The following is a 23,154-nucleotide window of genomic DNA, read 5'->3' as shown; positions in this document are numbered from 1 at the left end:
AGTTTTGTGTAATATAACTTGTTAACATTACAGGAAACCGATGGTACTTTCTGTATTACCTTTGTAACTTTTTAATCTATAATTATTCCTAAAGTTTATTTAAGAAAAAAAGAAAAAAAGCTCAAACCCACCCTTATCATCTTGTCTGTCATTTGCCTACTTCTCTGAGAAGATTGAAGCCATCAGTATGATGAATTCCCCTTAGCTTCCTTTATTTTTGTTTTCTGTTGGTTTATTTTAAAATTATTTTTAATATAATTTTTATAGAGACAGGATCTTGCTATGTTTCCCAGCCTGGTCTCGAACTCCTGGGCTCAAGCAGTCTGCCTACTTCAGCCTCAGTGCTGGGATTGCAGGCATGGGCATGAGCTTGGGCTCAATTTTCTTTTAAATTTCCCCTACCCCCTTCAAAGAAACCCTACAAAAATAACCTTGGAAGGGTTTTAAGTCATGTGGATCTACTTTCCTCTGGTTACAAATAGATAGGAGTAGTTTTTTGTTTCTGTTTGTTCTGTAAAGCCCTCATACTTCCTGCCTTCTCAGAGACTTCATTTTACATCATACTTTTGCTGAATTATTTCTTCACCTTTTGGTGCTGCTAGTAATTTTTCATTGGGGATATATCTAAAATTAAAAAATGGAAATTTTCTTTCCATTCTACTTTATTTCTCTTCTCTCTTCCACAGCTAAGATTTTTATTTTTTAGATAGAGCCTTACTCTGTCACCCAGGCTGGAGTGCAGTGGTATGATCTTGGCTCACTGCCTCCTCTGCCTTCTGGGTTCAAGCGATTCTTCTGCCTCAGCCTCCTGAGTAGCTGGGATTACAGGTGCAGGCCACCACACCTGGCTACTTTATTTATTTATTTATTTATTTATTTTTAGTAAAAACAGGGTTGCACCATGTTGGCCAGACTGGTCTCCAACACCTGACTTCACATGGTCCACCCATTTTGGCCTCCCAAAGTGCTGGGATTATAGGCATGAGCCACTGTGCCCTGCCTCACAGGTAAAATTCTTGAAAGAGCTGACTGCATTTGTGGTCTTCCCTTTCTCACCTCCCAGTCATGCTCACTCCATTGAAATCTGGCTTTGTCGCCCACTGCACTCCTAACTGCATTTTTCCAGGTAATCAATGAGTTCATTTTTGAAACCAATGAAGAATTTTCAGTCTTCCGCTTTTTTGACTTAAATATTTGAAACTTTTTTTTTTCTTGTTGAGACTGTCTGTCTCTGTAACCCAGGCTAGAGTGCAGTGGTGCCATCATAGCTCACTGCAGCCCTGAAAAACTAGGCTCAAATCATGCTTCCGCCTAAAGCTGGTACTAAGGCGAGTGCCACCATACCTGTCTAATTAAATTTTTTTTTGTTTGTTTGGTAGAGACGAGCTCTCACTGTGTTGCTGAGGCTGATCTCAAACTTCTAGCCTCTGGTAATCCTCCTCCCTCAGTCTCTTAAAGCTTTGGGATTATAGGTGTGAGCCACTGCACCTGGCCTAATATTTGAAACTTTTGAATACTTCCCTTAAAAAAAGTGTACCAGTACCATCTTTGTTGTATGCACAAATTAGAAACTTAATAGGAAAAGAGAATTGCTTATAGTCCTACCACTTAGAAGTAAGTATTAACATTTTGGGGCATATCTATACGTATATATCCAATGCATTTTAAAATGTTTTAAATGTAATCATATTCTCTGTATTCTGTAACTTGCCTTGAACACTTAATATGTTGTTGGTAACCTTTCATGTCAGTGAAGTTTAGTTACTTATCACCTTACTCTTCGCTACTAGTATTTAGATCGAATTCATTCTCCTCCAGATAACTAGCCTCAGTGATCTTTCTAAAGTACAAATTTTATCTTGCAAACTTTCCTGCCCAAGTCTTTTCATTTCCCGTGGAATATGAAATGCAGAGACTTTTGTTATGTAACCACTGTTTTACCTGCTTCACATGAGCTTTTTTATTGAACAAATTGATAATCTCCCAAAAGAACTTAGGTCTTTCTCCTTTACTCTTCCCTGCACCTTCCCCTCTCCCCCTTTCCCCTTAAAGACTGCTTCATTCTTAGTATCTGGCTTTTGGAGTCCTTTTTGTGCGAACTGCTTAGCTTTTCCCTGTGCCTCATTTCCTCATCTACAAAATTGGGCCAAAGAATCTGTGTCAAATTAAGAGAATACATTTAAAGCACTTTGAACTCTTAGTAAGTTCATAGGTTAGCTCTCAATAAATGCTAGCAAATACTATACTTCAACAGATCTGAAGTGTTATGCTTTCTCATTTTTGGATCATCTTCCCAGTATTCCCAAAGCTTACTTTGCATAGTTCATTGTAGTCCTTACCACATGGTACTCATTGTTTTTTATTTAGACTGTCACCTCAAGGGCAGGGTTGTCATTGTATTCCTTATTCATAATGCATCCAGGTAATCTGGTTAGGGGTTACCAGATAATAGCAGTATCCATTAGATTTTTATATTGGATCAAAGAAAATATTTCACGGGATCTTGTTTGGAAAATCTACTCTATATATTTCTGTATATGAAGTGTGTTATTCTGCAGAAGAGGTTGGGCCTAGTTGTACAAGTTTGGAGAATGGGAGAGCTCAGGACATGGATTCTCTGGCCCTTCAGGTGGCCAGTGGTAGTAATGGCTTTTAGCTTTTTGCAGTTTGGAGTTTAAAAAATAAGCAAGTTGAGGCTAGGCACCATGGCTCATACCTGTAATCCCGTGACTTTGTGAGGCCAGGGAAGGTGGATCACTTGAGGTCAGGAGTTTGAGACCAGCCTGGCCAATATGGCAAAACCCTGTGTCTACTAAAAATAAAAAAATTACCTGGGTGTGGTATTGGGCGCCTGTAATCCCAGCTACTGGGGAGGCTGAGGGAGAAGACTGACTTGACCCTGGGAGGCAGAGGTTGCAGTGAGCCGACAACACGCCACCATACTCCTGTCCTAGTGACAGGATGAGACTCTGTTTAAAAAAAAAAAAAAAAAAAACAAAAAACCCGGAAGGTAGCATACCCTTTTCCCCACTCCCAAATACCCTTTGTTAAAAATTTTAAAAAGAGCAAAGCAAATAAACCACGGTGTATGCCTATAGTTTCAGCCACTGAGGAGGCTGAGGTGGGAATATTGCTTGACCCAGGCGTTTAAGTCCAGCCTGGGTAACAGTGAGACCCTGTCTCAAAAACATAAACGTTAAAAAATAAATAAAGGAGTTTTATTTTGTTTTTTAATGAAGAGGTCCTATAACTTTTGAGGATTTGATATTTCTACTAGGTTGAAATTTATTTTAAAATACACATGACAAGATTTCAAAAGTACAAAAAGGTAACTCAATGGAAGATAGATCTTGCCCACTCCATACCTCCAGTTCCTCTTTCTAGAGGACTGTCACTTAGGTGAACTTTAATTTTCTACAAAGAAATCATATTATACACTAAGTAACTGTGATTTAGAAGGCTGTCTAGTAGGGATAAAAGCATAAATATATGGATAAAAAATTATTTATTGCAGTATTATTCATAAAGGCAAAAAAGTGGAAGTCAATCAATTTCTATGGAACAATTACACAGCCTTTTTTTTTTTTTTTTTTTTTTTTTTGACACAGAGTCTTGCTCTGTTGCCCAGCCTGGAGTATAGTGGTGTGGTGTTGGCTCACTGTAGCCTCTGCCTCCCAGGATCAAATGATTCTCGTGCCTCGGCCTCCCACGTAACTGGGATTACAGGCATGCACCACCTCGCCCAGCTAATTTTTTGTATTTTTAGTAGAGACAAGGGTTTCACCATATTGGCCAGGCTGGCCTTGAACTCCTGGCCTCCACTTGATTCGCCTTCCTTGGCCGTCCCAAGGTCCTGGGATTACAGACATGAGCTACTGTGCCCAGCCCATTATACAGCTTTTAAAAACCGCAGCTTAATTCTGTATCTGTTTATTAGAAGTCTGTCCATGCAAATATATTGAGAGAATTGCCTGTCTCAGAATAAGGTATATAGTGTGATTCTGGCTTTATAATAGCAAATAGCCAATCTCCTCTCCCCCACCACATATATGTGAACACATTTTTCTAAATGTAAAGTATGGAGGGATACACTCTATTCTAGGCTATTAACATGTTTACTTCAGGAAATAGGAATAGCAGGGAATTAACATGTTTACTTCAGGAAATTGGAATAGCAGGGAGGCAAGAGTAATTATGCACTTCTTGGAGGTCAATATGAGTTCTATTTTAGATATAGAGAATGTGATAAGAATGGTACCTCAGGGGGAGAAAACTAGAGTCAGTGCATTTGACTTTAGTGAAAGGTTTGGGCTAGAGATTTCTACCTCTGTGGTCTTTCTCTTTCTTCCTGTATCAGCCCGTACAGTGATTGCTTAGGCTTTGTTCTTGTTCTTAAGATTTCTGCTTTGGGGGTAGCCTTATTCCAATTTTTCGTTGTAACTCTATGGATTCACTTCCATTAAATCTTTGTCTTTCTATTCTGACTTCTCTTCAACTCAAGGTCTTTTGGATATCTCCTCAAGCCCCTTGCATTTATTTTGTTCAAAACCATCCTCAATATCGTCCTCTCAAATTCGTTTCTCTGTTTTCTGCTTCCTTTTAAGCTTTGTAATACAGATTTGAAATGCATCCTATAGATTGCATTCCATTCCTATATCCTGTATTTTACACTTTCCCTTCCAGAGGAAGCAGTGCTTTTACTACTTTGGGAAATAGTTTATGGAGTAGGTGTTTGAATAGATCCTTGGTTTTGTACGAGCCATTCTAAGGTATGGAGGTCGGGCGTCTGGGGGAAGGGTATGGTATAGCAGAACCAAAGAAGAAGGAAAATGCAATGAACAGTAGGAAGTTCTCATTTGGCTTTGAGTTGGGAGGTAAAACAATAGGAGATTGAGTTGGGGAGGCATGGGTTGTCAGATTGATGGTAACCTGAAATACTAGGAGTTTTGACCATATATAGTAGGTTTGATTAGACTTTTTTAGGGAAGTGTAGGCCAGGATCAGAAAGGTACTTTGGGAAAATGGGTCTTGAGGCTCAGCTGGGGAAGCAAATGAGGACTTTTACAATAATAATCCAGACGTCCATTAATAGAGTTTGGATTATAATGAAAGAGGAATGCAAGAGGAATCTTGAAAGAGAAGTAGGCTAAATTTGAGACAAAATGACTGGGTATAAGGGATGGAGTAGAGAGAGTTTCAGATGATCTGGGCTTTTGAGACTAGCTGACCAGTAAACTGAAAACAGTAGTATCTTGATCAGTCAGTGATCCCATGCCACATTAGTCATGGGAGGAAAAAAAAAATCAAATTTGTAATTGATTGCAGGGGTAGGATCATCTCTCCTAGCCAGTGGCCAGTTAGAAATTTGTGGACAAATTTTTAATTGTTGTTAAATTGACACCCCTACTTTCTGCATGCCCTCTTTGCCATTCCGTGATTTAGAGGGAAATAAAGATGAGAAAAGAAATACCAGGATGGTGCTGGTAATGGTGGAAAAAGGAGGTAATAGTTTCAACAAAAGATAATCTACAGAGACAGGATAGCATGGTAGAACACTGCAGATTCTGGTTCAAATCTTAAATTGCTTTATAAATTCAAAGCACTTTTCTTCCTTTTTTTTTTGTGACTGGGTCTGGCTCTGTTGCCCAGGTTGGATTACAGTGGCGTGAACAAGGCTCACTGCAGTCTCGACCTCCTGGGCCCAAGCAATCCTCTCACCTCAGCCTCCAAAGTAGCTGGGACAACAGGAGCATACCACCACGCACGGCTAATTTTTGTATTTTGTGTAGAGATGGAGTTTTTGCTGTGTTGTCCAGACCGGTCTTAGACTCCTGAGCTCAAGTGATCCGTGTGCTTCAGCTTCCTAAAGTGCTGAGATTATAGGTGTGAAGTACTGATCTGGCCACCAGAGCTGTTTTCTAAAGGTCGCAAGTCTTCTAGGCATTTGAACTGAAAATATTTGGATAGTTGGGGTTTAAAATGTTGCTCTAAGCTCCTTTTAACACCTCATTATATCCTTAGAAAAGACTATTCAGGGCTGGGTGCGGTGTTTTACGCCTGTAATCCCAGCACTTTGGGAGGCTGAGGCAGGCAGATTATGAGGTGAGGAGTTTGAAACCAGCCTGACCAACATAGTGAATGAGCATAGACCTCATCTCTGCTAAAAATACAAGAAAATTAGCTGGATGTGGTGGCTGGCACATGTAACACCAGCTACTCAGGAGGCTGAGGCAGGAGAATAGCTTGAACCTGGGAGGCAGAGGTTGCAGTGAGCTGAGATCACACCACTGTGTTCCACCATGGGTGACAGGCAGAATGTAAGACCATTCCTCCAGTACATGTAAGTACATTAAACCTGGGCTCATTGAAATTGATTTGAAGGAGCTGTCTGGGATGGGCAACTCAGAGTTAAACGAATATAATATTTTTAAGTGCTTAAGTTAGATTTCTCCAGCAATCATGCCTCTTAGATTTCCTGCTTGGAATCATAAAGAATGAGCAGGACGCTGTTCTGAGTAATGCAGGTCTCTTTATTTGATCACTTGGTTTATTAATTATTTTTAGTGTTTTAAAAAATTAATATTTCAAGCTTTTATTTAAATGCTGTGATTCAGGATGGATTTTAGATCTTGTTAAAAGGAGCCACATCCATGGACTGCACAGTCCTCAGAAGCAGCGATCTGCTCTTTTAGCATATCTGTTCCAGCTTTAATCATCTTCAGCTACACAATGTATTCAAAGTTTCTTAATTCCTATCCCACTGGAACTAGTTTAGATGAGCCCTAGACCAAGCCATCTGCTTAAATGCTTCTGATGCAGTCCTCTAATTTTGCCATATCTGTCTTATCCCAAGGTTTCACATCTAGTAAGATGGAAGACTTGGCAAAACGTGCAGGTTTTTTAGCTTTGATTCCTACTGTCCAAGGTGTTCTTCCTTCAGCCTCTTCGCTTCTTCACTTTCCTCCTCCCATCAGATCCAAAGAGATCAATATCATCATGAGGTTTACTATCTTTAGCCACTTCCTGTAGTGTCTTCCACATCCGCAGGACCATACTTGCCCAAAGCTTTCTTCACTTCTGGCCTTTTCCTTTTGTAAGACTCGATGTGATTATACCAACATATAATGACAACGTGTGACACAAGTCAGCAGACAGTGGGCCGGACACTGCTTCAAATACTGCCACATCTGCTTGTGATGGCACATACCCCTCGATGTAGCTATTGTCCACCAGGTAATTGTTGAACATCTGGAGGCTGGAGGGGCTTTTCAGGTCCCCAAAATCCATGGCATCAGCTGTATCGGAGAGCTGGGGAGCAGGAGAAAGAGAGAGCACAAGTTGTGGGCACCCTGTGTTGAGAGAATAAAAAGGTATTCTTAGGTTTTTAAGAGTTCTTCAGAAATCTTTAGGGGCCGGGTGTGGTAGCTCATGCCTGTAGTCCCAGCACTTTGGAAGACCGATGCAGGCAGATTTCTCTCTTCTCTTCTTTTTTTCTTTTCTTTTTGAGACAGAGTGTTATTTTGTCGCCAGGCACCAGTCTGGAGTGCAGTGGCGCGATCTTGGCTCACTGCAACCTCTGCCTCTCAGGTTCAAGCATTCTTCCTGCCTCAGCCTCCCGAGGAGCTGGGACTACATGCACGCACCACCACACCCAGCTAATTTTCGTATTTTTTCTTTAGTAGAGACGGGATTTCACCGTATTGACCAGGATGGTTTCGATCTCTCGACCTCGTGATCCACTCGCCTCGGCCTCTCAAAGTGCTTGGATTACAGGTGTGAGCCACAGCGCCCGGCCCAGGCGGATCTCTTGAGGTCGGGAGTTTGAGACCAGCCTGGCCAACATGATGAAACCTGTGTCTATTAAAAATACAAAAATTAGCCAGGCACGGAGGCGCATGCCTGTAATCCCAGCTTCTCAAGAGACCAAGGCAAGAGAATCGCTTGAACCCGGGAGGCAGAGGTTGCAGTGAGCCGAGATCGTGGCACTGCACTCCAGTCTGGGCAATAGAGTGAGACTCAGTCTCAAAAAAAAAAAAAAAAATCTTTACATTAGGAAATAATTTTCTTCCCTCCTTCCTTCCTTCCTTCCTTCCTTCCTTCCTTCCTTCCTCCCTCCCTCCCTCCCTTCCTCCCTCCCTCCCTCCCTTCCTCCCTTCCTTTTTTTTTTTTTTTTTTTTGCATTCAAACTCAAAGTCAAAGGAAATAATTTTCTTATGGAAACCATGTTGTAAATGATGGTTGAGTTCCCAGCTCTAGATATTAAAAAAAAACTTCTGAGCTTTTAATGGTTGTGCATTGTGGTAGTTTTGCAGTACTTAAAGATTTATAGGTGCAGTGATAAAGTGGACCCAAACAGGATTTCCTTGTTTATTGTTGTTCCTTAGATGCTGCTTGAATCTAGGGCTTCCTTTATAATACAAAACTGCTGCCTTGTAGGGGCTATATCTGTATCATTTGTATTAATAGTGACCCTGGAGCTTTGTACTTTCCAGAACCTATGTGGGCATATGTGATTGCCTTGTAGTAAGTTAAAGGAAGAAAAAAATTAAATCGCTAACAATGAGTTTAGTATTTTCACAAGTAGCAAATACTTTGAAATTTAGTTGAGATTTATCTGCTTTACATATTCAGTCTAATTTAAATCCTCGCTTTATAAATTCAGAGCCATTATTCAGTGCTCCAAAATCCTCTACGGGTTTGAATTTAAAACATTTAGCTAGGTGGGGTTTAAAGTGGTGGTAAAACTGCTCCTTCAGGATGTTTAGTATTAAAAAAAAAACTTAGAGTGAGTGTAGCCTCTACAGCTCTATTTGTCCAAGCAGGTCTACATACTTTTAGAAAACACACTGAATTGATTTATGTTACAAAAAGTCATCAGGCCAATTTGTAAGCAGTGATACCTGCTTTAGTTTAACAATGGGCACCTTGCCTGGGGTCCGAACATTGCTACCTTGATAAGTCATTCATTTAGAATGTACCATAATTTTTATTGAATCTAACATGTGTCAACTATAAGATTAATCATTTTGTGCATTACTGAGAAATCATACTGCCAGGAAGACACTGGCACATCTGACACAGACTTTTCTTGTTAGAATTATCTTATTATTTTTTTTTTTTTAAAATGCTCTTTTAAACTTACGTAGCAAATAAGAATGGATTTTTATTATGTAGTATATCCTTTTATTGCATGTATGAAAATGAAAGTAGAAGTAAAATAAATTTGTTAAGATAGCTCTAAAATTTCTGGGTATTTAGAGTCTGACTTTTCTAAATGATTTTTGAACTTGGCATTGTAGAATTCTCCTGCTTTGTTCCTCCCTCTCCCCACCAGTCATTCAAAGTGTTGGTGATGCAGTAGTTAAGGGAATGCTCTATTATTTTGACATCCATTAAAAATTTAGTCATTTGGCCGGGCGCGGTGGCTCAAGCCTGTAATCCCAGCACTTTGGGAGGCCGAGGTGGGTGGATCACGAGGTCAAGAGATCGAGACCTTCCTGGTCAACATGGTGAAACCCCGTCTCTACTAAAAATACAAAAACATTAGCTGGGCATGGTGGCGCGTGCCTGTAATTCCAGCTACTCAGGAGGTTGAGGCAGGAGAATTGCCTGAACCCAGGAGGCGGAGGTTGCGGTGAGCCGAGATCGCGCCATTGCACTCCAGCCTGGGTAACATGAGTGAAACTCCGTCTCAAAAAAAAAAAAAAAAAAATTGGCCTTTGTTCAGACAGCTCTGACACAGCTCGCACCTAGCCAATAGCATTTGTAAGTTTGCATCAGTTTTAAGATGCATTCTTATTTCAGAGAAATTAAAATGTTTAAAAAAAAGGTGTTTTACTTTTTTTTTTTTTTTAATTTTAATTTTGTTTTTAATTGAGACAAGGTCTTGCTCTGTTGCTGAGTCTGGAGTGCAGTGGTACAATTACGGCTCATTGTAGTCTCAATCTCCTGGGCTTATGTAATCCTCCCACCTTAGCCTTCCTAGTAGTTGGGACTACAGGCTAGCACCATCATGCCTAGCTAATTTTTGCATGTTTTTGTGGGGATGGGGTTTTGCCATGTCGCCCAGGCTGGTCTTGAACTCCCAGGCTCAAGTGGTCCACCCACCTTGGCCTCCCAAAGTGCTGGGATTATAGGTGTGAGCCACCATGCTCCACTGTTACATTTTCTTTGAATCATCAGTTGTTTTAAGAGGTGAGGAGGGTACCAAGTTTACCTTAGCTTTAGTCTGGTTTGCGTCCTTTGTCTGGTGGGGGAGTAGGGAATCAGGGTCAAGCGAGAACATGATAATCTCCCTTGGAGTCTGCTTGGTTGACAAAGGGCCAGAAGTGCCTTTCAGAAGGAAGGCTGATTATTAAGGTTTACACACTTTTTACTTTGCTGTTTCTAAGCTTTAGACATATTTGTAGTTTGTTATTTTTTAGATCATTTAAACAGAGGCAACAGGGTGATAAAGGGAGAGAATCCTTAAGTTGGTCCCCAGTGGCCTGTGTGATGTATCTGAGAGATATTTTACAGTATACAGTTGTCCCTCAGTATCCATGGGGATTGGTTCCAGGATGTCCTTCAGATGTTAAAATCCTTGGATGCTCAAGTCCCTAATGTAAAATGGCATAGTATTTGTGTATAACCTACGTACATTATTCTATATACATTAACACCTCTAGATTACTTATAATGCTAAATACAACATAAATTCTGTGTAAATAGTTGTTATGCTGTATTGTTTAGGGAAAAATGACAAGGAAAGGAAGTGTCTATACATGTTGGTACAGATGCAATTAAATTTTTTCCATCTGAGGTTGATTGGATCTGTGGACACAGAACCTGTGAATATGGAGGGCCAGTTATATTTACAATGTTTATAGTATTTTCCATCCTTTAAGATCTCATATCTTAAGATTACTTTCAAAATATCACTTGTGACCAGCCTGTCCAACATGGTGAAACCCCGTCTCTACTAAAAATTCAAAAACCAGCAGGGTGTCGTGGCGTGCACCTGTAATCCCAGCTACTCAGGAGGCTGAGGCAGGAGAGTCTCTTGAACCTGGGAAGCAGAGGATGCAGTGAGCTGAGATCATGCCATTACACTCCAGCCTGGGTGACAGAGCAAGGCTCTGTCTCAAAAAAAAAGAGAAAGAAATGTCGCTTGTGAAACTCATTAGCTTATTATTATTATTATTATTGTTTTATTTATTTATTTTTTTAGGAGATGGAGTCTCACTATGTTGCCCAAGCTGATCTTGAACTCCTGGGCTCAAGTCATCTTCCTGCCTTGGCCTCCCAAATTATAAATTTATTTTTATTTATTTTTTAGAGACGTGGTCTCACTCCACCACCTAGGCTGGAGTGTAGTGTCAGGACCACAACTCACTGCAGCCCCAAACTCCTGGGCTCAAGCTATCCCTCTGCCTCATCCTCCCAGGCAGCTAAGACTCCTGGCGTGTACCGCTATGCCCAGTTATCTTTAAATTTTAGAGACTACGCTTATATTTTTGAGCCCAGGAGTTAGAGACCACATCTCCAACTCTTGGGCTCAAATGATTCTTCCATCTCTGCTTCCCAAAGCACTAGAATTACAGGTATAAGCCACCTTGCCTGGTGGTTCCTGGCCTTCTCCAATATGCTTTTTAAAAGAAGCACTAGGCTTAAGAGACTGAGACAGGAAGATCACTTGGGGTCAGGCTGAGTTTGAGACCAGCCTAAGCAACATTGAGACACACTATCTGTTAAAAAAAAAAACATCACTAAGATGTGAAGTGCTGATAAGCAGAAGGTGAGGACAATTGTGGCAGAAGCTATGAGATAGGTAAGGAGGGTCCTTATTTTTATAATCTTTGATGTACCTTATGGTGATAGGGGAACCATTACTAGGAAGTAATACAAATTAACATGTCGGTGGCTCACGCCTGTAATTCCAGCACTTTGGGAGGCTGAGGTGGGCAGATCATGAGGTCAAGAGATAGAGACCATCCTGGCCAACATGGTGAAACCCCGTCTCTACTAAAAATTCAAAAAACAGCCGGGCATGGTGGCACGTGTCTGTAGTCCCAGCTACTCGGGAGGCTGAGGCGGAAGTTGCAGTGAGCTGAGTTTGCACCACTGCACTCCAGCCTGGCGACAGAGCTAGACTCCGTCTCAAAAAAAAAAAAAAAAAGAAACTAACATGTAAATATATTACCCTTTATTCACTCCCCATTGCTTCAGGGTTAAAGGGAGAGAATCCTTAACTTGGTCTCCAGTTCCCTGCCTAGGGAACTGTTCCTGTCTGTCTCACTAGCTTTGTCTTATCCTATGCCTTCTTCCCCCAGGTTAATATAGAAAGGTGGGGAGTCAGAATATAAGGGTTGATTTATTCATTTCACTTTGCCTGCTATATTATTGTTTTAAATAGGAGTTTTAAAATCTCATTCTTGTGACTCTGAGAGGAGCTTAAATAAAATACTCTCTTGTTGTGCTTTCTGGTCTGGAATTCTGCATTCAATACCTGATTGTATGGAGATATTTTTCTCTTTAACAGGTTTCCCCGCATATAAAAATCGATTGTAAAAATACTGAAAAGAATGGCAGCAGAAACGCAGACACTGAACTTTGGACCTGAATGGTGAGTTTTCAAAATCTCATCCTCTTTGATATTGGATGACTAATGCAGTAGTAAAATATTTGACAGGTGCTAGGTGGTTTATAAGTATGCATGTTTTTGAGACTTCTGCTTTATGTGCCTAGCTGAAAACAATGTGTGCTAGTTCAGCAATAAATTATATTTGGTAAATGAGTGCATTCTATACTTATTAAAATTTTTTTCTTGGTCTGGTTACGTATGTAATGATGGTAGGAGTCCCACCACCCTAGAAAATTATTTTCTTTTTATTTGAGTCATTGTCTAGGTGCATATACAATTTTATATAAGTATAATTATAACATTTTTATATCTGTATGTTTTCTGCCACATTGTTTTGTCATGGCTATTCATAGACTTCGTTTGAGAGATAGTTTTCATTGAAGTATTATTTTAAAGATGCACTAGGCAGGTAGTTCAGTATTATACTGGCTATTAGCAGTAGCCTGTCTAGGATTGAGTTAGCATTGGCCATAATAACGATTAATTGACCTTTGAGTCTCTTACAGATGTGTTTGGACCCCGAATATGGAATTCTCATGGAATTTTGAGATCCATCACATTGTAGTGTGACTTCCCCCCTCCCCTCCTTCCTTTTTCCCCAAAGTTGGTGATTGAAGATCCTCTCTTCAGTGGCATGAATAATAATAATAATTACTTTTCTATTCAAACCTCGGGCAACCCCTTTGGTAATATCAGAAACAGTATCTAAAATAGATAAATTGGATTTGTGTCGTAAACATTCTTGGTTGTTGGGGTAGGGGTGATTCAATAAATGATGCAGACTTCCTGTAGTAACTCTCTATTTGAGGAGTCTTTAACTTACCCTATTAGAAACATTTCTTTTTATAGTTTTCTTAACCTTTATAACCAGTGTTTGGAGACAGAGGAAAAATCACTATTTGAAGTTCTGAGAACTGATGCAACTCTTATATTTTGAGAGTTTATTTAGAACATGTTGACCTAAGTAATGCTGTACTTACTTTAGTTATTCCTTTATATTTTTAAAACAATTTTCTTATCAAATTAGTATATTTCTAAAAAATTAGAAATTACTAGTAAGCCAGAAAATATCGTCATAATTTCAACACCCATGGTACACACTGTAAATATCTTGGTGTATCTTTCCAGGTGGTTTTCTGTATGCTTATTTGTATATATGTACATTTGTTTTTACAAAAATGAGATCATACTGTACCTTCAGTTTTGTAGCCTGCTTAAAGAAACAACCAAATCAGAAACATCTTTTTTTAATCAATAAATGTTTTCTGTTCTATTAAATGGTTGCATTGTATGGATGTACCATCATTTATTCAGCTAGTCCTCTACGTGTGGCATATAGAAGCTGTTCTCAGTTATTCATTATAAAAATATTTTAATGAAAATTCTTATAGTGTAAATCTTTACACCTTAATAATTTCTTTTATCAGGTGGTTTTAAATTCATATAGGTTACTTTGTAAACCATTTTGTGTACAACTCATCTGCCTTTATCTAGAATTTGTAACTGCTTCTTTTTTATATTTACATACCGTTGTCTGTTTCTTCATAAAAACATGGTGAAAATTGTCAGCTAATTTAAGGAAGTTGTTTTTTTCCAGCATCCTGCTATTTATAGGTAACAGAAAGGGAACACCAGGAATTTAGACAACAAAAGGAAAACAAAAACTGATAATGTTTTAGAGTCAATACACACTTAACTTGATGCCCTATATCATGGGTTGGCAAACTATGGCCTGTGGGGCCATAAAGTTTTTGTAAGTAAAGTTTCATTGAAAGACAGAGACATTTATTTGTTTCCATATGTTCGGACTGCCTCCATGCTACAATGGCAGGGTTGACAGAGGCCATTTGGTTCACAGAGCTTAAATATTAATTCTCTGGCCCTTTACAGAAACAGTTTGCTGGCTCCTGCCCTACACTATGAGTTCTCAAGGTCGTCTCATTCTTTTTTTTTTTTTTTTTGAGACGGAGTCTAACACTGTCACCCAGGCTGGAATGCAATGGTGCAATCTCAGCTCACTGCAACCTCTGCCTCCTGGGTTCACGTGATTCTCCTGCCTCAAACTCCCAAGTAACTGGAATTACAGGCACACGCCACCACACCTGGCTAATTTTTTGTATTTTTAGTTCAGATGGGGTTTCATTATGTTGGTCAAACTGGTCTTGAACTCCTAACCTCGTGATCCACCCGCCTCAGCCTCCCAAAGTGCTGGGATTACAGGTGTGAGCCACCACACCCAGCTAAGGTCATCTCATTCTAAATAACATGTAGTATTGAGCATCTTCCAATAGTATCTTACACATCCTCCTCTTTATTGATACTCTGAAGTTTTATTTGATGGTATTTCACTTGATCGGTTCAGTGTTTTGTACAAAATTTGAATTAAGGTAGCTTTAAACAGAGGGCAGTCACCATTTCCATCCTTAAAGAGCAGCCTCACCTAATTGTACATCTGTTACCTTGCAGACATTATAGCTTAGGAGCATTCCCTTAGTCATCTGAAATGCTGATGAACTGAGGAATGGAGGTGTAGGTAGGCATAATGCCCTATTTGTATCATCTGTCAAAATTCCTTCTGGCAAAGGGAAATTATGCAGCCCTTAAGTAACCCAGGTAATCTTGAGCCGGAAGGTTGCAGCATGAGTAGAGAGTACTACCTTATTTTTCTTCATGTAACATTACATTTTTTATGAAACTTGAGGTAAAGAGCTGTGCCAGGGTACTTGAGAATCAAGATTTAGATAGATGACATTGAACCAGTGTGCAGTTAACTCTAAATGAGACAGAAACACTTAGTGATACTGTGTTTACCACAGTCATCATTTTTGTGAATAATGTAAAACATAATGTTCAATAAAGGATGCTGAAAATGAATCAATTTATTTGTATCTGGGGGCAGTTGTGAAGATGGGAGAGCATTGAAAATTTTGGTAGGGACAGACCATGAATGGCTGTAAGCTTTAACTTTTTTTTCTTTCCTCTCTTGGATGGAGTTAGTTTCACTGTTGCCCAAGCTGGATTGCAGTGGTGCGATTTCAGCTCACTGCAACTTCTACCTCCTGGGTTCAAGGCATTCTCCTGCCTCTGCCTCCTGAGTAGCTGGGATTACAGTCACCCACCACCATGCCTGGCTAATTTTTGTGTTTTTAGTAGAGACGGGGTTTTACCATGTTGGCAAAGCTGGTCTTAAACTCCTGACCTCAGGTGATCCCCCTGCCTCGGCCTCCCAAAGTGCTGGGAGTGTAGGCATGAGCCACCTTGCCCTGCCAAGGCTTGAACTTTTTAAGGTCCGTGGAATCATTAGGTCTTAGATTATTTTTGTACTTAAAAAAGTATATTGCATTATCGTCAAAACAGTTTAAAAGGTTATAATACATTTAATGCCAAGTATATCTTTTCTAGATATAAAGCAATAGTGTCTTTCTTTGCTTTCATTTCCTCAAATGCTACCACCTTAGACCTTTACTGACAATATATAACTCTCCACCCCTTATTCCCTATCTCTCTTCCTTGCTTAATTTTTCTTCATGTTTTGTATCAAAATGTAACATGCCAAATATTTTACACATTTATTTTATTATTTATATCCTATCTTCCAACCCCTACTAGACTGTGAGCTCCATTGAGAGCAGATACTTTGATGTAGATCTTTGTACAGTTTACTGCTGTATGTCCAGTGCCTGGCACATAGGTACTGAATAAATATTTATTAAATGGATGAGTGAATTGTTGGAAAGTAGTTTTTAATGTTTTGCTATTGTAAATGATACGTATATATACCCTTGAACAGTTTTGTTGCTATCTCTGATTTTGATTAATTTCTTAAAAGTGAAGTTATTAAATCAAAAGTTTTACTTTTAAGTCTTTGGATGATACGTGGACAGTTTGGCCACCTGAAGAATTGTGTGAATTTAATTCTCATCTCCTGTGTGTTTATGCTTGACAAAACACTAAGCACTGTCTTCATAATATTTTTTTGGTGCGAAATTCCTTAGATTTAGGTCTTTTAGAGTTTTTTATTGTTAGTCTCAGTAACAAAATAAACCCACTCATTCCAGAAAATCTGGAGGAAACGGTACAAGAGGAAAAAGAAAAGGGTTTGGCGTGGGCCGGGCACGGTGGCTCACGCTTGTAATCCCAGCACTTTAGGAGGCTGAGGCAGGTGAATCACCTGAGGTCAGAAGTTCGAGACCAGCCTCGCCAACATGGTGAAACTCTGTCTCTACTAAAAATACAAAGTTAGCTGGGCGTGGTGGCACATTCCTGTAATCCCCGCTACTTACAAGGCTGAGATAGGAGAATTTTGAACCAGGGAGGTGGAGGTTGCAGTGAGCCAAAATTGCACCATTGAACTCCAGCCTGGGCAACAAGACTGAGCAACAAGAGCGAAACTCCTCAGAAAAAGAAAGAAAGAATGAAAAGGATTAGGCATGGTGGCTGGCCCAAGGCTCCCAGCACTTTGGGAGGCAGGGGCATGAGGATCACTTGAGCTCGGGAGTTCGAGACAAGCCTAGGCAACACAGTGAGACCCCGTTCTCTACAAAAATAAAAACAATTAGTCGGGCATAGTGGTGCTCATGTTTGGTGTCAGCTACTTGGGAGGCTGAAAGAGAATTGCTTGAGCCTGGGAGGGTGAGGCTGCCGTGGTTGTGCCAGTGCACTCCAGCCTGGGTGATAGAGCAAGACCCTGTCTCCAAAAAAGGAAAAGAAAACAAAAAGACCACCAAAGGGAAAGATCTAAGATACCCTAATCCTACCACCTGAAGTAGCTTTTATTGGTTTCTATCCTATTTGCAAATGTATCTTCAAGACATTTAAAAAACAAATATTTTGGCCGAGTGTGATGGCACATGCCTGTAATCCCAGCACTTTGGGAGGAAGAGGCGGGTGGATCACTTGAGGTCAGGAGTTTGAGATCCGCCTGGCCAACATGGTAAAAACCCATCTCTACTAAAAAAAAAAATTACAAAAATTAGCTAGGTGAGGTGGTGTGCACCTGTAATCCCAGCTACTCGGGAGGCTAGGCAGGAGAATTGCTTGAACCCAGGAGGCGGAGGTTGCAATGAGTTGAGGTCGTGTCACTGCACTCCAGCCTGGACCACAGTGAGACTTCGTCTTAAACAAACAAATATTTGGTGATTTAAAACACTTTTTTTTTTTTTTTTTTTTTTTAGAGAGGGAGTTTCACTCTTGTTACCCAGGCTGGAGTGCAATGGCGCGATCTCGGCTCACCGCAACCTCCGCCTCCTGGGTTCAGGCAATTCTCCTGCCTCAGCCTCCTGAGTAGCTGGGATTACAGGCATGCGCCACCATGCCCAGCTAATTTTTTGTATTTATAGTAGAGACGGGGTTTCACCATGTTGACCAGGATGGTCTTGATCTCTTGAGCTCATGATCCACCCGCCTCGGCCTCCCAAAGTGCTGGGATTACAGGCTTGAGCCACCGCGCCCGGCCAGATTTAAAACACTTTTGAGGATAAAAATCTATTCAAGTGTGGTGGCGTGTACCCGTAGTTCCAGCTATTGAGGAGGCTGAGGCTGGAGGATTGCTTGGGCCTAGGAGTTTGAGACCAACCTGGGCAACATGGTGAGAAACCGTCTTTAAAAAAAAAAAAAAAAAAAAAAGACTACTTAGATAAGTTTATATAAGGACTTTATTATAGGAAGAATAATCATAGACAGTTGCCTCGCTTTCTGGGAAAAGAGCCAAGAAAGCTCCTTTGGCATTTCCTCTATCTCGTCTCCAGGGTCTTAAGGAAGTTTTCCCAGGTCTTTCCTTGCAAAGTTGAGGGAAGTACTTGTTTTCTTCCCCAAAGCATTTTACTTATACATTTGTTAAAATAGTTATGGCTTTGTGGTATATCTGTGTATGTATTTACGCTTTGCTCAAGAAGAGCTAATTCCATTGAGAAACGCACTGTATGTCTCTCTTTTGGTAAGCCTGTTGTTTAGCTTAGTGTATGGGACATTGGCATTAATATTTAGTTAACTAGTTAATGAATGTTGATGAAGGAATTAGGGTCTTATGGGGCGGGTAAGAGAACACAAACCTGAGATTTTGCTACCTTACTGTCAATACTTGTGGAATTATGCAAAAAATGAGAGAAGTTCTGGAGGATGAGATGTAGAACTGAAGGAGTAGTAAATTAGATGTTATTGAAGGGAGTGTTTTAGAGGAGAATGTTTGTACAGAAAACATTTTATGAAATGCTTCCGGTTTTATGTCTTGGGTTAGGTGCTAAGGCATTAAGGATAAAAATACATGATACCTGCTTATGAATTTAATAGAGAAGCTGACAGGAAATAATTTCCCTATGTCATAATGCTGTAAAGGAATTATAGTGCAAGCACAGGATATTCAGTTGCCTATTTGATTTTTTCCCTTAGATGTCTTATAAGCATCTCATACTCCATACTTTTCCAAAACTGATCTCACCAGTTTTGCCTTTATTTATTTCATTTTAATACCATATGTGCCTGTTTGCACAAGGTAGATGTCTCAGAGTTACTGTTGATAATTCCTTTTACTTCTCTGTCCCTATATCCAGTCTGTCACAACATCATGTCAATTCTATTTCTACAATATCTCTGGAATCTTCACTTCTTTGAATCTCTGCTGCTGTCACCTTAGTGAAAGTCACCACCATCTCTGACATAAACTTTTGTAACAGTGGCCTACCGATGTTTCCTGGCTTCCATTTTTATTTGTCATCTAATTGTTTTCCTCACAGCAGCCAGAGTAATCATAAAAAGTAAATTAGTAAAGACTTCTCTAAAATCCTTCAATATGTGTATGTCCACTTATGTGACTTTATTATTTTCTTCCACTAGCCTCTTAGTTTCATGAAGGCTGGACAGGAACTTGTGTTTAACAAGGCCTTGAAGATCTCAAATTATCTTCTTTCCACCCTTTACCCCCAAACTTTCTTTCCAACTCTCTATCCTCATTCTTCCTTTCTCCTTCCCACTTAACCTCCCTTCTCCCCAGCACCTCTCTCTATCCTATTGGTGGAAAAGATTAGGAAGACTATTCCTGATAGCAGAAAGGACATGTGTGAAGATAAGAAGGCAAGGAACTGATTTAAGAGAGGAACTTCATGGTGCATATTGTTTACCTTTATTATAATGTGAAGTGTGGAAGAGATACATGAGCTTGGAGGCAGCCCTTCTGTGTTAACAAGGCTTGGATTTTATTGGTCATGGCGTTCCAGTGAAAAAAGAATTGGGGCTGGGCGCAGTGGCTCACCCCTGTAATCCCAGCATTGGGAGGTTGACATGGGTGGATCACCTGAGGTCAGAAGTTCAAGACCAGCCTGACCAATATGGTGAAACTCCTTCTCTACCAAAAATACAAAAATTAGCTGGCCGTGGTGGTGTGTGCCTGTAATTCCAGCCATTTGGGAAGTTGAGACAGGAGAATGGTTTGAACCTGGGAGGTGGAGGTTGCAGTGAGCCTGAGATTGTGCCATTGCACTCCACTCCAGCCTGTGTAACAGAGTGAGACTCTGTCTCAAAGAGAGAAAAAGAAAGAATTCATGGTAACATAGGGGAATAAGACTAGTAAGATCATTTAGGATGCTGTTGCAGCAATCCAGGCAGGAAATTGAAGTGTGTGAACAAGATTTAGGTTAGTCGGATCAGGGGAAGACTTGAGAGATTCAGAATTTAAAACTAGTAGGACATGGTAATTGGGTATGCGAGATGGTTGAAGATAAGCAGTAAAGAATGAATTCCAGATTTTTAATCCAGTGGCTGATTAGATTGGGATGTCCTTAACTGTGTTTGAGAGTATGGGCAGTGAAGGGGTTGGGAAGAATAAACTGATGAGTAGGGTTAGGGTTTTGGGCATGTTGAACTTTTGGGCTTTACATGATTGTGTATGAAAACCTGACTATAGGAGAGGTCACAGCTGGACTTGAGAATAGCAAGCTTACACAGAAGTGCTTTTTGACTCCCTCCTCTTCAAGCATTTTTTATTGCCTATCCAAATTGCCTTCATAAGGTGAAGTTTAGATTTTGAACAACACTTAACAAGCAAAGATTTTGCGAGTATCGTGGGGTTTTGGGGGGCCTGCTGCTGCCACTTATTTAATACCCATTTAGAGTTGGGCCTCCTTTATTAAACAGATCTCAGTATAGGCCAGGAAGATGAAGGTGATAATTTACAGAAAATTTTCCCTTGGATTTGGCAGTGTTGAGGTTGTTGATGAGCAAACGGCGCAGGAGCCAGTGGAGTGGTAGAAGAAGCCAGGTACACTACACTGGGTTTGGAAGTGACTGAGAAGTGAGGAAGTAGAGACGTTTCTAGATGAAGAGGAAAGATGAACAGTGCATAGCTAGAAGGGGGATGCTGCATTAAAGTTTTAAACAGCCAGCCGGGCACGGTGACTCAACGCCTGCAATCCCAGCATTTTGGGAGGCTGAGGTGGACAGATCACCTGAGGTCAGGAGTGCGAGACCAGTCTAACTAACATGGTGAAACCCCATCTCTACTAAAAATACAAAAATTAGCTAGGTGTAATGACGGGCACCTGTAATTCCAGCTACTTGGGGGAGGCTAAGGCAAGAGAATTGTTTGAACCTGGGAGGTGGAGGTTGCAGTGAGCCGAGATCATGCCATTGCACTCCAGCCTGGGCAACAGAGTGAGACTTCATCTCAAAAAAAAAAAAAAAAAGTTTTAAACAAATCCAGAGATAGGTTTAGAGAAAGGAATGTACATAGGGATTAAATTTCTAGAAGAGAGGGTTGTATGGAGGAGATAAAGATTATTGGCGAATTTTTTTTAACTTTTAGGTTCTGGGGTACATGTGAAGGTTATGTATGTAAACTTGTATCATGGGGGTTTGTTGTACAGATTATTTCATCACCCTAGTATTATGCCTAGTACCCAGTAGTTTTTTTCTGCTCCTCTTTCTCCTCTTGCTTCCCACCCTCAAGTAGACCCCAGTGTCTGTCATTCCCTTCTTTGTGTTCATGAGTTCTGGGGTTTTTAGTGAAGAATAGTACCCAATTATATTTTAACTTTTCCAAGTATCTGTAGGTGAACAGGGACTTGGAATAGAATGTGCTGATTATTGACTCAGTACAGCCATTATCGTAATTCAGGTAATCATCTTTTAGTTTACTGCCAGTTTGCCTCAGTTTCTTTTCATAGCACCTGAAAGAATCTCTGATTGTTATTTTTATATTTTTTAATTTTTTGGAGATAGAGTCTCACTCTCATCTGGGCTAGAGTGCAGTGATGCGAGGGCTGTGATTACAGGTGTGAACCACCACGCCTGGCCTTTGTGTTACTCTTTTTTTTTTTTTTTTTTTTTGAGATGGAAAGTTGCTCTGTTGTCCAGGCTGGAGAGCAGGGGTGCAATTTTGTCTCACTGCAACCTCCGCCTCCTGGGTTCAAGTGATTCTTGTGCCTCAGCCCTCCAAGTAGCTGGGACTACAGGTGTGTGCTACCACACCTGGCTAATTTTGTATTTTTAGTAGAGATGAGGTTTCACCATGTTGGCCAAGCTGGTCTCAAACTCCTGACCTCAAGTGATCCACTGGCCTTGGCCTCCAAAAGTGCTGGGTTTACAGGCATGAGCCACTGCACCCGGCCTGTGTTACTCTTAATAGGTCTGGTGACTGTAAGAAATGTTTAGTCTTAGACATTGGAAAATCACTGGAGATCTATTGGGAAGGGACAGGGTGATGAATAGATGTGAAATCTTATCGTGAGCAGTAATTGAAAGAAATTAGGAATGTTAGGCCCAGGGAAGGAGTCTTTGTGGAGGCATAGTGATTATTTGTCAATATTAGAATAATTTTCATTTGAAAGAGTGCTTAGATGTATACTCCACTGGTAGAAACTATTGGAAAATGTGTTGGTTTGGTGTTAAGGAAGATATTTTAAAAATAATTTCTAATAAAATATATTTTAAACTGTGGCTATTTTATTTATTATTATTATTATTTGAGATGGAGTTTTGCTCTTCTTACCCAGACTGGAGTGCAATGGTGTGATCTCGGCTCACTGCAACCTCCGCCTCCTCCAAGCAATTCTCAACTTAGGGTTCAAGCAATTTTCCTGCTTCAGCTTCCTGAGTAGCTGGGACTACAGGTGCACGCCACCATGCCCAGCTAATTTTTCTGTATTTTTAGTAGAGACAGGGTTTCACCATGTTGACCAGAATGGTCTCAATCTCTTGACCTCGTGATCCACCCGCCTTGGCCTCCCAAAGTCCTGGGATTACAGGTGTGAGCCACCGCACCCAGCCTACTGTGACTATTTTAAATAGAATTTTGAGATCTAATTGTTGGAAAGATTGTGGTATTTTTTTTTCTTGAGACAGGGTCTTGCATTGTCACCTAGGCTGGTTACTGCAGCCTTGAACTCCCAGGCTCAAGCAATCCTCCCACCTCAGCCTCATGAGTAGCTGGGACCACAGGCATGAACCACCATACCTGGCTAATTTTTGTATTTTTTTTCTCAAGATGGGGTTTCATCATGTTTCCCAGGCTGGTCTTGAATTCTTGGACTGAAGTGATCCAC

The 23,154-nt window shown here is 40.4% G+C and overlaps 1 protein-coding gene and 1 pseudogene across 6 annotated transcripts in view; one reads left to right on the top strand and one right to left on the bottom strand.

The window, feature by feature from the left end:
* The window catches only part of GIGYF2 (GRB10 interacting GYF protein 2), a 163,138-nt gene that overhangs the window by 23,684 nt on the left and 116,300 nt on the right, over positions 1-23,154 (top strand). For all 6 annotated transcript variants that reach the window (XM_032277894.1, XM_032277895.1, XM_032277890.1 and 3 more), the window contains one exon: positions 12,521-12,604. In XM_032277894.1, the coding sequence (XP_032133785.1) occupies positions 12,564-12,604 (41 nt within the window). In that variant the 5' untranslated portion in view covers positions 12,521-12,563. The remainder of the gene's footprint in view (positions 1-12,520; positions 12,605-23,154) is intronic.
* Positions 6,574-7,287, bottom strand: LOC116551639 (annotated as a pseudogene).

Source organism: Sapajus apella, unplaced genomic scaffold (genome assembly GCF_009761245.1).
Source record: "Sapajus apella isolate SASKATOON/1434 unplaced genomic scaffold, GSC_monkey_1.0 scaffold10, whole genome shotgun sequence".
Classification (NCBI taxonomy): Eukaryota; Metazoa; Chordata; class Mammalia; order Primates; family Cebidae; genus Sapajus; species Sapajus apella.
Note: the sequence above shows the minus strand (reverse complement) of the source record. Positions and strands in the feature narration are given on the sequence as shown.